We start from the raw sequence: 16,462 nt of genomic DNA, 5'->3' as shown, positions 1-16,462 counted from the left end.
ACCTTATTGAATTCTTTGAGAAAGTGACTAAGGAGGTGGACGAGGGGAAAGCGGTAGATGTGGTGTATATGGATTTTAGTAAGGCGTTTGATAAGGTTCCCCATAGTAGACGACTGCAAAAAATACAGAGGTATGGCATTGAGGGTGAGTAGGAGGGTTGGATTAGGAGTTGGCTGGCTGGAAGAAGACAGAGGGTAGTAGTTGATGGCAAAGGTTCATCTTGGAGTGCCGTCACTAGCAGTGTTCCGCAAGGATCTGTTTTGGGACCATTGCTGTTTGTCATTTTTATAAATGACCTGGAGGAGGGGTTAGAAGGTTGGGTGAGCAAGTTTGCGGATGATACGAAAGTCGGAGGAGTTGTAGACAGTGAGGAAGGATGTGGCAGGTTACAGCGGGATATAGATAAGCTGCAGAACTGGGTAGAGAGGTGGCAAATGGAGTTCAATGTAGCTAAGTGTGAGGTGATTCACTTTGGTAAGAGTAACAAAAAGATGGGGTACTGGGCTAATGGTCGGATACTTGGTAGTGTGGATGAGCAGAGGGATCTTGGTGTCCATGTACACAGATCTTTGAAAGTTGCCACCCAGGTAAATAGTGCGGTGAAGAAGGCATATGGCGTACTGGCTTTTATTGGTAGAGGAATTGAGTTCCGGAGTCCTGAGGTCATGTTGCAGTTGTATAAGACTCTGGTGCGGCCACATCTGGAGTATTGTGTGCAGTTTTGGTCGCCATACTATAGGAAGGATGTGGAGGCACTGGAACGGGTGCAGAGGAGGTTTACCAGGATGTTGCCTGGTATGGTAGGAAGATCGTATGAGGAAAGGCTGAGGCACTTGGGGTTGTTTTCATTGGAGAAAAGAAGGTTTAGGGGTGACTTGATAGAGGTGTACAAGATGATTAGGGGTTTAGATAGGGTCGACAGTGAGAATCTTTTTCCACGTATGGAGTCAGCTATTACAAGGGGGCATAGCTTTAAATTAAAGGGGGGTAAGTATAGGACAGATGTTAGGGGTAGGTTCTTTACTCAGCGAGTTGTGAGTTCATGGAATGCCCTGCCTGTAGCAGTGGTGGACTCTCCCTCATTATGGGCATTTAAGCGGGCATTGGATAGGCATATGGAGGATAGTGGGCTAGTGTAGGTTAGGTGGGCTTGGATCGGCGCAACATCGAGTGCCGAAGGGCCTGTACTGCGCTGTATTCTTCTATGTTCTATGTCCAGACCTCATTCCCAACGCATGCCTTGCCAACATATCCACCTACCATCCTACACAGCTGACATGCCACCCACTCTCACAAACTGAAATGATATTGAAAGTCATAAAATTTTTCAGTGTTAAAAACGAAGGCTTGACTGAATATGGCAACTAATGCTGTAAAAGAGATTGAGAACCACCCTGGCTTCCCCAACAATCCTGTATCGCAAAAGGCTGTGATGGAAGCACGCTCTGCAATTCTGAAGAGGCTAGATACAAAAGTTCCTGCCACAAATGTGGTGCACTGTCACAAGGTTAAAAAAAGAGTCGTTGTAGATGCTGATTCGATCTGTGATTGCTGCTCATCAAAAGACTCCCCCACTGTCATTCGTAAGTAGGTAATGCAATACAACGGCCAGAGAGATGTTTCTCAGAATATAGGAGTTGTGCATCTGGATCACTTAGAATTCTGGATATGGCTGACTCCACAGGAATTGCTGGGAAATTTAATTTTCTAACACAGCAACTTCCCTACATCTATGGATGGAGTCATAGTATCATACAGTACAGAAACAGAACTCCAACCAGAACCCTATCAACAAACACGTTCACTTGGATCCCATTTACCACCCAAGAAAAAGAATAGGAAATGACATCACCAACCAAGGAAACCCAAACACAAACAAACAGTGGGCCATGCCACCAGTGCTTCATCGGAGGCTCACTGATGGTGTTACCTAGTATGGTAAACAAACCTTCCAGCTCAGTGAGCAAACTTAGATTCAGAAACAGAACCTTCGGTCCAACCAGTCCGTGCCAAAATAATCCCAAACTAAACTAGCCTGCTCCTCACCCATATCCCTCCAAGCCTCCATCAATGTCACAGAATTTGAAGGGTTCTGATTCACTTAAGCTTAATAGTTACCCACGACATGTTACAGGATTAAAGACCTCCAATTCCTGGATAGCTTATAACCTGACCCCTCAACTCAGCATGATCATAACTTCACTGAAAAGTACTCTCTGCATCCTCTAAAATGAGTCTCTGCCCTAACCGACCATCTACACACCTTTACCCTGCACTTGCCCATCCACTCTGCCAAACTGACCCTCCCTTAAACGCAACACAACCTTGGCCTGACTCTGGACTTACACATTCCCCCCCTCAGCCATACCCAATAACTACTTCAACTGACCTAACTGGCATTGTGCTGGAAGGGACACCTCCCTGCCTTACCAATTGACTTAGCCCAGACCAAACAACCCTTACCTCTTTGGAAATTGCCTTGCCTGAACATACGCCACATACCCTGACTACCTCATGCCACCTACATCCACCTGGGGCATTATCCCATCCTCCTGGGCACTCAAGGAACTGAATGGCTGACTGGTGCTCCCAAGTTCTACATTCCATGTGAAAGGAGGCTGATATGATGTCAAAAATATAGTTTAATATTGTTCCAACTTTCAGATTTTAAATTGTTGCAATTTTGAATTGCCTTACAGCGTGACAATTTTCGCTGTGAATATTTTCCCCACAAGAAATGGCTGAATATTATAATGTCTAGACTTTAGCTAGCCCAACAAACATTTGATACAGGTCAAGTAGGAGATCAAAACTGGGACACATATTAGCTTTTTGGCAACTACTAAACTAACTTTATATTGTGATCAGGAGATATTGTAAATGATAATAATGTACACCAATGAATTATAACAATGCAATACCATGTGTAGATTTTAGATGCTGCGTGAACTGCTGAATATATGAAGCATTTTTGTTTATTTATACATAGCAAAAGTCAGCACCAAGAATAATGCTGGTGAACATATACAAAGTCTAGTCAGAAACATCATATTTGTACATCTCTCCAGAGGAATTGTTATCCACAATAACAGAAGATGTCTTGTTGGTGATATGTAAAGAGTCCTAAGCACACATACAGTACGATATAGTAATATGCTATTTACAGGAAATACATACTATGCAGAAGAATACAGAGAGATTTAATGGGCAAGAGATGAAATATAAATAGCAAAATTTGATTTCTACAAGTCTTGCAATGAAGCAAGATGTAGCACAAAATTTGGCCAGTAAAGTTCTGATAGTGTAATTAAAAGTTTAGTGATACAAATAAAAACACAGACATTGCTAACTAAGGAAAGCACTAATCTCAGACACAGCCAAACTCATGTGTAGCAACTAAACCGTTGGGCATGAAACTGGTTTACAGTTGTACGTCCCTTAAAGTGCAACAGTGAGACATAAAAGTGCGCCTCCAACATTTTTCAGCCTAAAGTTTGTATAAGAGCTGTACATGAAGTTAATTCACAAAATAAACTGCAAAACCATAACGCTCACTGCATGTATGGTTACTATGCATTTACAAAACTTAAACAATTAAATTCACAATATGAAAGCCCTAGAAATCAAACAGCAGTAGATATACATTGATTGGTTTTTGCATCGTTAAATAAATCTCACCTCTGACAGCTGTCTCTGTAGATCTTTAATCTTTCTTTCATATATCATCTTCCTGTCTGACACGATTGCCATAAGGTTAAATCTTATCTCTCCCTCACTGTACCTAGAGCAAAACAAAAAGGCAGGTTTGTAGCAAGGCAAATAAAACCAGTAATAAAATTTAGACAACCAAATAAAACAATTAGATTTGAACTATTTTCAACATGGTACGCCGAGTGTATTTAACTCTCTAGTCTTAATTTAAAATTCTTGGGTTATCCCAAAGTGCTTCGTTACCAATAAATTAATTTTAAAGTAAATATGGAATCTTGTATGCACACAAGGTCCCAAACATTTTAAATGATATGAACAATGAATTGATTTAATTGAAGATGCTCCCAAAGACCTCTGCTCTGTTGTGAAAAATGCCAATGGAATATTTACAGCTAACTGAAAGCACATATCTCAATTAGTTCAGTCATACAGCATGGAACCAACTAGTCCATGCCAAACATAATCCCAAACTAAACTAGTCCCACCTGCCCACTCTTGGCCCATATCCGTCTAAATCTTTCCTATTCATCTACTTATCCATATGTATTTTAGACATTGCAACTGTATCCACATTATAATGTCTTATTATGTTTCATCCAAACTAAAAAGGTCTTCAGCAATGCAGCAATAGTTCAGCATGCTGCTGGTGCAGTGTACATACTGAACTTAAGTCGTGGTGAAATCCAAGAGTACACAGCTCATATTACATATGAAAAATTGTTTTAAGTAGGAAGCAATCACAACAAAGTTGTTTAGTACATCAAGTCTATTCTAACCACTGTGCATACAATTACGCATTGTAATGACTCAAGGTGAAAATAAAACACTCAGTTTATGTACTTAAGAAAATAAGAATGAGTTATGAACAAATTGGTTAACTACTGGCAACCAGGAAATAAGGATACCTAACTTATAATCGTTCAATTAAGTTTCTGTCCCTTCTTAAACATTCCCCCTTCACACAGTCAGAAATGGAATCAAGAGAATGCAGAGAAGTAAACTTTGAATTTTTAAAAACAGTTAGCACTCCAGAAGAGGAAGTTAGAGAGGTCTCACAGAAGATAAAGGTGGATAAATCTCTGGGATATGTTCATTTCGAAAGTAAGGGAGGAAATTGCGAGACCCTTGCAGAAATACTTGCATCATCTATCACTACAGGTGAGGAGCCGGATGACTGGGGGGTGACTAATTTGTACCTTTGTTTAAGAAAGGTTTTAAGGAGAAACTATAGACTTGTGAGTCTGACTTTGGCTGTAGGTAAATTGTTGGAGATGATTACAAAAGATAGGATTTATGGACATTTAGAGAGACAAAAATCGATTTGGGATAGTCAGCATTGTTTTGTGCGAAGAAAATCGTATCTCACAAACTTGATTGAGTTTTTTTGATGAAGTTACCAAGAAGATTGATGATGGCAGAGCAGTAGACATTGCTTATTTGGATTTTAGTCAAGTCTTTGACAAGGCTTCACATAATAAGTAGTTAGTAAAGTTAAATCACATGGGATTCAGGGTGAGCTTACCAATTGGATACATAATTGACTTAATGTCAGGAGACAGACAGTAATGGTGGAGGGGTGTTTTTCGGACAGGAGGCCTTTTACCAGTGTTCCAAAGAGTCCTCTTTTGTCTGTCATTTATATAAATGATTTGGATGAGAATATAGCAGGCATGATTAGTAGGTTTGCAGACGACATTAAAACTGCTGGCATAGTAGACTGCGAAGAATGTTTTCTAACATTACAAGGGGTCTTGATCAAATGTGTCAATGGATTGAAAACTGGCAGATGGCATTCAATTGGGATAAATGTGAGGTATTGCATTTTGGTACAAATACGGGTAGGGCTTATACAATTAATGGTACAGCCTTGGGTCGTGTTGTGAAAGAGGGACCTTGGGTGCAGGTATACAATTCTTTGAAGATTGAGAGGCATATATACAGGGTAGTTAGAAAGGCATTTGGCAAGCTTGCCTTCATTGCTCAGTCTTTTGGCTTTAGGGGCTGGGAAGTCATGTTGAGGTTGTTCAGGACATTGATGAGACCTCTTGTGGAATACTGTCTCCAGTTCTGGTCGTCCAGTTATCGGAAGGATATTATTAAGCTGGAGAGGGTTCAGAAGAAATTTTCCAGAATGTTACCAGGTAAGGAAGGTTTGAGTTATAAAGGATGGAGAGACTGGGATTTTTCCACTGGAGCTTAGGAGGTTGACAGGCAACCTGATAGAAGCTAATAAGATAACGAAAGGTTTAAATAATTCGAGATGGCTGACTTTTCTCAAGGAAATTAAGTCTAGAGAATGCACAGAAGTAAACTTTGATATGTTAAAGGTGAGAGGAGAGAGGTTTAAGAAAGACACGAGGGGCAAATTCTTTACATTGAAGGTGGTTCACATGTGGAATTAACCTCCTGAGGAAATAGTGGATGTGGGTACAATGATAGCATTTAAAAGACATTTGCATAATTATGTGACTAGGAAAGATATGGAGGGATATGGGCCAGGAGTGGGCAGGTGGGACTCGTTTAGTTTGGAATTATGTTTGGCATGAACTGGTTGGACTGAAGGGTCTAGTTCAATGCTGTATGATTCTAAGACACGAATGCAAAGGATAAAAAAAACAAAGGAAACTGTTCAATAGCACCAGCCCAGACCACAGGCACTGATGAGTTATTTCTTTAGTTTCTTTCAAATTCTTTTAGTTATTTGATACAAGGTTGTTTGCACACCAATGTTTGCTTTCATTTGCTATTTAGAATTCATCTTCCAAGTCTTTTTAGAGATATTTTATTCCTCCTTCAATAGAGGATTTGTAGAGAAAGGGGTGGTGGAAGAGAGCTAGCTGCTACTGGAGATTATCTAACAATGACACACAAGACAGATTTTTTAATGCCTTCTCTTTGCAGGCTAGGTAGCATGGCCATAAGGCACAAAAGCAAAAGTAGGCTATTCATCCCACTGTGTCTGCTCCACTATGCAATGAGATCACAACTGATCAGATAATTCTCAATCCCACTTTCCTGCTTTCTTCCCATAACCCAGAATTCAATTACTGATGAAACATCTACCTACCTATCTCAGTCCTGCATGTACTTAATGACACAGCTCAATAGCCCTGTGGTAAAGAACTCCATGAACTCACAACATTCTGAAAGACAAAATCCTTTTCATCTCTGTCTTAAACTGGCAAATCCTTAATTTGAGATTATGTTCTCTGATCCTAGGCTCTCCCCCAAATCTACGACAACCTCTCCAAGCTTACTGTGTCAAGCGCCTAAGAACTTTTTATATTTCAGTAAAGTCTTCTCTCATTATTCTAAATTCCAATCAGTACAAGCCCAACCTACTCAACCTTTGCCCATAAGAAAATCTCTCCATACTGTGGATTAACTCTGTGAACCTCTCTGGATTACCTCCAAAAATTGCGTATCTGTCCCCTGGATAAGGGCATCAAAACTTCACAGTATTCCGGGTCTGATCTGATTAATGTCATATACAGTTTTAGTAAGACCTCCCTATTTTTATATACCCAATTCCCTTTTAAATAAAAGGCCAACAGGGCATTTGCCTTCCCTATTACCTGTTGCACTCGGGTGCCAGCTTTGTGAGTCAAGCAAAAGGACTCAAAAAAATCCTGTGCTGCAGATTTATGCAGTCTCTCCCAATTCGAATAACATTCAGCTCCTCTAATCTTCCTGCCAAAGTGCACAAATTTTCCACATTATATTCCATCTAGAAGCTTTTTGTATCTTCACTTCAGCTGCCTATATCCCTTACAATATCCTCGCTAGTTGCCAACCCATCTATTTTTGTGCCATCCACAAACTTGGTAATAGTACATCCACTCCTGTTATTCATTATTCATGTATCAAAAAATAACTGTGGCCCCAGTATCCTTGTGATACTCCAATTGTCATAGTTTCCTATCTTGAAAATATCCTCTTTTATCCCAACATTGTCTTCTATTGTTAGTCAATCTAATTGCTATCCACGCTAATATACTATCCCAACACCAACCTTATTAAATAGCCTACGTAAAATACCTTATCATATGCCTTTGGAAACCCAAATATATTACTGACCTCTTCAAAAGGACTGGAATGTGTGTTAGGCATGACTTCTTCATCATGAAGCCATGCTCAATCAGCTTGAATGTATTATGGGTTTCTCTAACATCCTATATAATACACTGACTTTTTCTCAAAGACAGCTCGTAAGCTAACTGGCCTATGGTCATTTGGTTTTTGGCTCCTTCCTTTTTTGAAATAAACATGTGATATTGATAGTTTTCCAATCCTCTGGGACTCTTCCTGAACCTAAGGATTCTGGGATAATTAGTACCTGTGCAAACACCATCTCCACAGCTACTTCCTTTAAAATCCTAGGACACAAACCCTCAGTACAGCAGGCTTATTAGCCTTTAGTCCCATTAGTTTCCCTAGTACTTTTTCCCCTCGAGATAGTTATTGTGTTTATAGCTCCTCCTTTCCAGTCCCTTCATTGTTTGGAATTTTGAAATGTTATTATCCTCGACTACAAAATTGGTGCAAAGTATTCTGCCATTTCATACCTCCCCATTATTCCTCTGCTTCTCTGATCTTTGCTGCACTGCCCCCACATGATCCGTAGTCTCCTGGTAAGGAGCCAAAGACATTATTGTCAAATCAGCCTTCCCTTAATTTTGAATCTTTTGCATTTGAGGTATGTGTTTTACCTCTCATTTTCCAAGAAAAATGCAACACTATATATAATTTAAGCACAATTTTTAAAGCTGCACCTCTCTTTACACACTCTTCTTTAAAACAGTACCATCCTTTAGTCCACAGTCCAAAATATAGGAAACAAAAAGATGTGGTCTTTACAGTGTCACGAGTTTGTCATCAGTGCCACCTATGGAACCTTTGGGAAAAAAAAATCCAATTCCATTTCTCTTTGGAAAATTAAATCAAGCAGTATCAATGTTAATATAACTACCTGCTGCCTTAATTCCCTTCTGAGCTTGCTCAAGATTGGTGAATGTCGTCCCTGTTCACCTTTAATTATGTCACTTACCCAAACAGATTGCTATAAATGTACCAATACCGATCACCCATATCTGTACCAAGATGCCCCTATTTTCTTTTCACAGGTAAAAATCAATTTAGAAATTGGATCAGTTTTTCATAACCTTGTACTTAGAATTGGAATCACTATTTTCACTATACATTGTGAATGCTTTCTAACATATTATTCATTAAACCATTCGTCCACCAAAATCAAGGTAAGGGGCTGCTCTCTCATGAGAGAAAGAGAGCAAGAGGGAGAGTGAGATGACTGGTGGTGGTTTAACCTGAGATTCACAACACCTCAGTCAAGGGGAGCGGTTGAAAGATACTACAGGAATGCACATGCAATACTGCAGAAATGAATGTGTTAAAGAGATACAGTTTCAGTATTACCGTGCTTTATTTCAATTCCCATCAGTTGTAAGACATATCACATTGATCAAACATTCTCATGGTAATAATCTCAATCCTTTGCCTCTTTGTCAATGGAAACTTCTCACTTTATTAACACAAATTCAACATGCATTGTTCTGACTACTTTGCCCATGTTCCATGAAGATATCTATCTGTATAACTGATCACCTTCTGCCAGACATTGAATGATGTTCTTACTATTTAGTTGTCCACATTGCTTAATGTGATAAACAAATTTATTGTTCTGCTTTCTATCATTCACACTTTTTCTTAAAACGTCAGAGTGGATATTTTCCATTAACTGCCACACTGCATTGTTGCTAAACAAATTATGAACATATTGACAGTTCATCATCTAGTCAGTCACCTAGTTTATCACTTAGCTTTATATATGAAATGTTGTTCAACACACTTTCAAAATCCAAGTGGACCACATTTAAAGAATCAATCAAGTCCATCAATAAAAGGAATATGGAATATAAAATATAGTTATTTTTGTTTTGACTTCTCTTCCCCATTATCCTGAATGGGACACCTCTTGCTAGCTCAGTTAATAGGTCACAAAAGCCCTTCAGTTTTTCTTTCAAGTGACCCTTCTTCATATCTTGGATGGTATCAGGTCACAAAAGGCAGCAATGCCAGGTCAGATCTTGTTTATGTCCAATGTCCACATGTACAATCTTTCTACCTAGAAAATGGTTAATAAGCAGGGGGGGGGGAGCCATACCTACTTTTCTTGTTACTAGTCCAGGGTGTTGAAGCTTATTTTTGCATATCATCACGCCCTAGTCAGATAATATAAAAGATGTCTTAAAAAAAAGTACTCAATTGAGGCAAATGCGGAGGATCTAAATTTCCCCATCATATTCAATTGTGTTTTCAATATTTTCCTTTATTCTTTGTTATATTCAATTTGGAATTACTTTTGGCATTCTATATTTCAGACAATTCATGTGTAGACAACATTCAAGAACAATTTTGTCTTAGACTGTGAAAGAACCAGTGCACTACAGTACACTTAAAATATATTAACACATTGAGTGAAAAGGAAGACTTACTTTTGTATTCGCTTCTCAATGACTGGTCGCACTGCACTGACCCAGTCATCTTGATTGCAGGCCCCTAAGAAAAGGAAAACACATGTCAATATAGAAATGACATCGTGCCAAGGTCATTTATAAATAAAGCCTTTTCTGAAAACTCATGCTTCTCACAGAGTTATTCTCTATAAGTAGAGATTAGTTTACAACAATAACAACACTCCACAATAGGAGAACATAACCACAGAATCAAAAAAGAAATTTACATCACAGGAGTATATTCAGCCAAACGTATTCACACCAGTCAACAAGTGGCCATTCAACCTAATCCCATCTTCCAGTTCTTGGTCCATAACCCTGATAAGGCTATGGCATCTTCAATGCATATCCAAATTCATTTTAAACATTTGAGGGTTTCTGCTTCCATTATCCTTTCAAGTTGTGAATTCCAAATGCACATCACCCTCTGGGTGAAAAGATTTCTCCTTTTATTCCCCTCTTAACTTCCTACTACTTACACTACATCCATAGATCCTCATTACAGAACTGTCAACCAAAAGGAATAGGGCCTACCTATCTGCACTCTCTGGATCTCATATCACTTCTTTACATCTCCCCTCAACTTCCTCTATTCCCATGAAAATAATTTTAGTTTGCCCGGTCTTCCTTCACAATTAAAATACTCCAAACAAAGCGACATCCTCATAAATCTCCTCTGTACCTTTTCTAGTCTCTCAATACCCACTAGAAAAGACTAATCTAGATGTAAACATCCTGCATGATAATAGACAAATTGTGTACAATGTAAAAGCTCGTGTTTAGAAAACATGGCTTTCAACTTATCATGAGCATATAAAATGGGAAATTCATTAGTACATAACTTCAAACTGTTGCATTCAAAATGCCAAACACAAGCAGGAGAAAAATGTTGCTGTTTGACAGGTGACGTCACATAATTTTAGAACCAAGCACCAAGTGAAGGATCTCTCCCATTTTAATAGACACTGAAATTTCTTATTGACAAAATTTCAACAAGCATTTTAGTAGGATCGGACAAATTTAACATGAGGAATAGTATTTGACAAATGTGTTAATTCTTTGAGAATTTAATTTCTTGAGCAGATTTCCAAAAAACATTTATTAAGATGCTACACAAACAGTTAATGTAGAAGATATGTGCATATGGAATTGGGGTGATGCATTAGCATGAATAGAAGATTGATTAATGGACAAGAAGCAGAGGGTTATGATACTTTCTACGGTCAGGGCACTTGAAGATTGAAAGGTTGTGACTTGTGGAGTGCTGCAAAGACTAGTGCTGGGGCTTCATCTATTTACAACACACATTAATGACTTTGATGAAGCAATCATGTTTATTAGCTAAGCTTGCCGACAATATGAAGCTAAGTCGAAATGCAAGTTGTGAGGAGGGCACAAAGAGACTGTGAAGAGATATAGGCTAATTGGATGGCAACACTGAAAGGAGTTAGCCAGTTATTTCAGTAACAGGAGCCCAAAACCACAGAGAGAAAAAAAAATACAGATGTGGAATTTTACAGTCAATACAATAAAGAAGGAAACAGAACAATCTCAGGAAGATTATTAGGTTGTGAAGTATCTTCTGTATTTCATGGAGAACAGTGTACAGTCAGGAGAAAGTGTTAACATCAATTCATTCTGTAGTTCATAAAATAGTTCCTGTAAAAAATTAAAATTTGCAACAAACATTTATCACAGTAGTAGGTTTTCTAAGATGGCATAAACAGAATGCAATATGGACTACATCTTTATCATGATCAAATGCTAAGCAGCACACGTGTAACTTCAGTCCAATTGTATCATACAAATCACATTCCAAATGCATCTTCGATAAATCTTGCATTACTGATTGATTCAGTAATGCTCAACAGTACAGCTGAATCCAGATAAATTCAAATGTTTATTCCATTCCCTCAACCAAATTACTGTTTTTTTTAAAAATCATTTAAGCAAACTATTTGGTTCATAATTTTAAAAAAAAAGAGTCAAGGGAAACAAGTTTAATCAACTTTGCAAGGCTTCTCAATCAGACTGCGATTAAGGGGCTGAAGTTAAGGTAGGGGCAGTGAAGGAATAGTAAAAGGATTGAAGCTGAATTTGTTCATTGCTATGCACTGGCCATTCATCAGTGATAGGCACTATCTGAATAATTGACCTTGGTCAGATTGTGATCAAGGCCACAACTTTGGCCTTCTTATGCTTAAGGTGCAAACAGAAAAAGAGGTAATACTGCACAACTCCAAACTGCTATCAAGTAATTCAGTTGGGAAGTCTATACAGCAGAATTGAGCTCAACGGAGATTCCATCAGATCGAAATTCACTGCACTGTTCCAGAGATGATAACATAATCTGGGCTGACTGGTGCAGTACTGCTGGAGCACCTTTGCTAGATATGGTGTCTCAGATGAGATGTTAGATTACGGTCTGTATTTGCTCAGGTGGACAGAAAGGATCATATAGCACAATCTGCAGAAGGAATAATGCATTATTCTGATGTTTTGGGTGACATTCATCCCACAACCAACACCCCTATACCAGATCACCTGGTCTGTTAAACATATTACCATCTGTGAAATGTTGCTAGCTGCTGACCGAACCGTGACTACGCTTCAAAAATATAGTCAACTTATAATTAACATTCAATTATAAAAGGCAATACAGAAAGCCACATCCTTTCTTTTTTAAGTTGTTACGTGAAGAATGATTAACACAGCCATCAAGTAACATCCCAACAAATAACATCATCTTCAGCTGGGAAGGAAGGAGCATGTAGAATTAAACAAAATAGGTTGATTTCTTTGAAAAGCTAAATTTATTGCAGTAGCAATCTTAATTATACACAAGGAAAGTGAAATATATACGCACAATCTTTTTAAGAAGTGGTTCTTATTGCCTGTAAAAAGCTAATTTACCCCAGTCCTATTTAGCTTCAATTGAGCTACTAAATGTATAAACAGACAAATGTGTAAGTAGCTCATGCTAAATATCAAAATCATCTTTACCCAAGTCAATCGGTCCTTCTCTTAATCCATCTAATTCATATAATCTTCCATGGACGGGAAAGTAACTGACAAAATGGAATGCATCTTCTTCCTTTCCTGCAGTCTTAGCATCAAACTCAAACATCTGCTGCCTGGTAAGGAAAGTGGCAGATTAAGTTACGAACAACTTTGGGAAAAGGTGACAAGGAAACAAGACACATGGTGTAGGCTTCCTCATACCTGGCAAAACCATTGTGAACTTGTCGAATGACTTCTGAGTTGCTCAGTGCCAAGCCTTTCATCTGTTTTAATGAAAAAAGACAAGCAGTAGAAAGAGTGCTTTATTGCTACATAATAAAAAAAGTGAACATTAAACGTTTGTTATGTGACTGCTCTGGGTTGGAATTATACATGGAGTGATGCAGTCTGAAGTCCAATCAGATAGAATATGTTTTTAAAATCTCACATCAGCAATCCAAAACAAGGTCAAGCAGAAGAAAAATGGAGTAAGTTGTGACTTAGAGTCACAGAGATGTACAGCAAGGAAATAGATCCTTCGGTCCAACTCGTCCATGCCGACCAGATATCCTAATATACCAAATTAATTTAGTCCTATTTGCCAGCAATTGGCCCATATCCCTCTAAACTCTTCCTATTCATATACACATCCAGACATCTTTTAAAATGTTGCAATTGTGCCAGCCTCTACCACTTCCTCTGGTTGTTCATTCCACACACGCACCACCCTCTGCATGAAGAAGTTGCCCCTTAGGTTTTTAAGCTTTTTAAAAAATACTGTTTACATTTTAAATTGTTTTCTTCCGCTCACCCCTTTCAGGTCGACATGTGCCACAGAGAATTTTGCAGCTAAAGCCAGTAGAACTGTGATTTCAATGTCACTGCCAGGACTGAATGTCACAAGATATACATGAATACTTCAAGTGACAGCCAATTCATATCATCCTTTCTCCATTCGTAGGGAAAGTATGGTCTGCACTCAGCTGGTATTTCAACAAAGGAGGGAACTTGCTAACTGGGAACTACAACAGCAAAGTGACAGCCATTGGCTCCAAAATGCGTACATAACTTCCTAAAGATCTCCAATAGGCCATTTCATCTCAAGACCCAGACAAGCTCAATTTGAAAATACTAAAGACTTTTCTTATCAAGTCAACGCAAGCTACATTTAAAATAAAATAAAACTGTATCATGTCAATTGCCGCATATCAACTTAGACTATCTTTACCAAAAGTTTCACATCTAAAAGAAACAAAAAGCTTTTTTTAAAAAATCTGAAACTTGGTAATATTGAACATATAACTACAGAGAAAATGCATATTATCATAGAAAAATAGATTATACATAAGGAAACTGTTCAGTTATACTTACAGCAGCATCAAAGCTTTGTGAAAATTCTTTAAATTCTCCAAGAGTTTCTCCTAGTTCTATATCTGGATGGATACAATTCAGCAACACACTAATAATGGCTTGTGTGGCACAGGCATTATTTATAACCTTAAAAGGAAAAGCAATAATAGAACAGTCAAAGAAGGGAGATATTTGACCTAAACTTGCATTAAGATTACATTTTTAAAAAGTCACTTAGTAAATGCAGCACCCTCAGGATGAGAAGTAGAAGAGAAAACAAAGTCAGCCAAATTTGACCATCTTGATTATCAAGGGACTTATGATGTACACAAAGCACATAAATAGGTTATAGGCTGTAACAGGGTTAGGTCAGCATTAATGCTCCACATGAGGCTCATTTCTACCCTTCTACATTTAAACAAATCAACATGTTATTTTACTTTTAATCTCAGCCTGGCTTCCTCTTAAGACAATGATCATTCCCTCACCCTGTGACATTTAATTCCACTTTCTGGGTCAAGAAGTTTCTCCTAAATTCATTATTACAGTTGTTAGACACCATTGTGAACCCTAGATCAAGTTTGGCCTGCAAGTAAAAGCATCTTCTGTGTTTACCTATTGTGCTCTTTCATAACCTTAAAGATGTTTGCTGGGAAGTACACGCCTGGAGAAAATCAGGATTACCTATTGTACCACAGTCAAATAACCTAATGCTTGAGTTCTTGTAAGTAGTATGCCTATGCAGACAAGGCAGAAGTTCAAATACATGATTCACTTATTAGGATTCATCTGATCTTATGCATAAGTTAAATATACATCCTAATTTACTAAATAATTTGGTACTGTTCAAAACTTAAAATTAACATTAACTTAAAATGTCAAAAGGAAAGATTCCATAACTCATTAAAGTTTGGACATTCTGCTTAATACAACAGCAAGGTTTTACCACCATGTAATTTCAACTCAAGCACAAAGCCTCTGTCATTAATTAGATGCCAATTATACGACATCTGTGCAATATCGACAAAATAGACAAAAAAAAACAAGAGCAATAACAAAGTCTCTTGATATGACAGAACTCGAATGCAAAAGAAAGATGTGTTTTGGTCTTATACGCATCAGGACAAACACAAAGTTGGCTTCTCATTTTCTTCTTCATGGCAATGCTCAGCCAATTACAGTTAACGTGCTAACCGATTAGCATTCCTTTCCTCCTGTATTATGAATTATTGTGATCATTTGAAATTAGTATTCTCATGTTTGTTCTGATGACTGCAAGATGAAAAACCTTTGGCAATGTGCCTTGTTTCCATTACCTTAAATTATTTATGACTACAAGAGAGCTACGTTTCAAGCGCTAATTCTATATCAAAATACAGTAGTGTTCATACTTTCATAGAAGTAATAATATATAATTTTCAAGAGAAGTTTGGGTGGAACTGAGAAATAAGAAACGGATGATCACCTTATTGGGATTGTATTATAGACCCCCCTAATAGTCAGAGGGAAATTGAGAAACAAATTTGTAAGGAGATCTCAGCTATCTGTAAGAATAATAGGGTGGCTATGGTAGGGGATTTTAACTTTCCAAACATAGACTGGGACTGCCTTATTTTTAAAGGTTTGGATGGAGAGGAATTTGTTAAGCATGTACAAGACAATTTTCTGATTCAGTATGTGGATGTACCTACTAGAGAAGGTGCAAAACTTGACCTACTCTTGGGAAGCAAGGCAGGGCAGGTGACTGAGGTGTCAGTGGGGGAGCACTGTGGCCAGCAACCATAATTCTATTAGTTTTAAAATAGTGATGGAAAAGGATAGACCAGATCTAAAAGTTGAAGTTCTAAATTGGAATAAGTCCAATTTTT

The 16,462-nt window shown here is 38.1% G+C and overlaps 1 protein-coding gene across 2 annotated transcripts in view; it reads right to left on the bottom strand.

Moving 5' to 3' along the window:
• The window catches only part of uchl5 (ubiquitin carboxyl-terminal hydrolase L5), a 44,925-nt gene that overhangs the window by 13,701 nt on the left and 14,762 nt on the right, over positions 1–16,462 (bottom strand). For both annotated transcript variants that reach the window (XM_043699817.2, XM_043699818.2), the window contains exons 4-8: positions 14,616–14,741; positions 13,467–13,528; positions 13,248–13,378; positions 10,224–10,287; positions 3,679–3,781 (exon numbers count right to left, since the gene is read on the bottom strand). In XM_043699817.2, coding sequence (XP_043555752.1) covers positions 3,679–3,781; positions 10,224–10,287; positions 13,248–13,378; positions 13,467–13,528; positions 14,616–14,741 — 486 coding nt within the window. The remainder of the gene's footprint in view (positions 1–3,678; positions 3,782–10,223; positions 10,288–13,247; positions 13,379–13,466; positions 13,529–14,615; positions 14,742–16,462) is intronic.

This window comes from Chiloscyllium plagiosum, unplaced genomic scaffold (genome assembly GCF_037043375.1).
Source record: "Chiloscyllium plagiosum isolate Xiang-an unplaced genomic scaffold, Cpla_swu_hap1 HiC_scaffold_9, whole genome shotgun sequence".
NCBI lineage: Eukaryota > Metazoa > Chordata > Chondrichthyes > Orectolobiformes > Hemiscylliidae > Chiloscyllium > Chiloscyllium plagiosum.
This window is presented reverse-complemented; position numbering and strand designations above follow the sequence as displayed.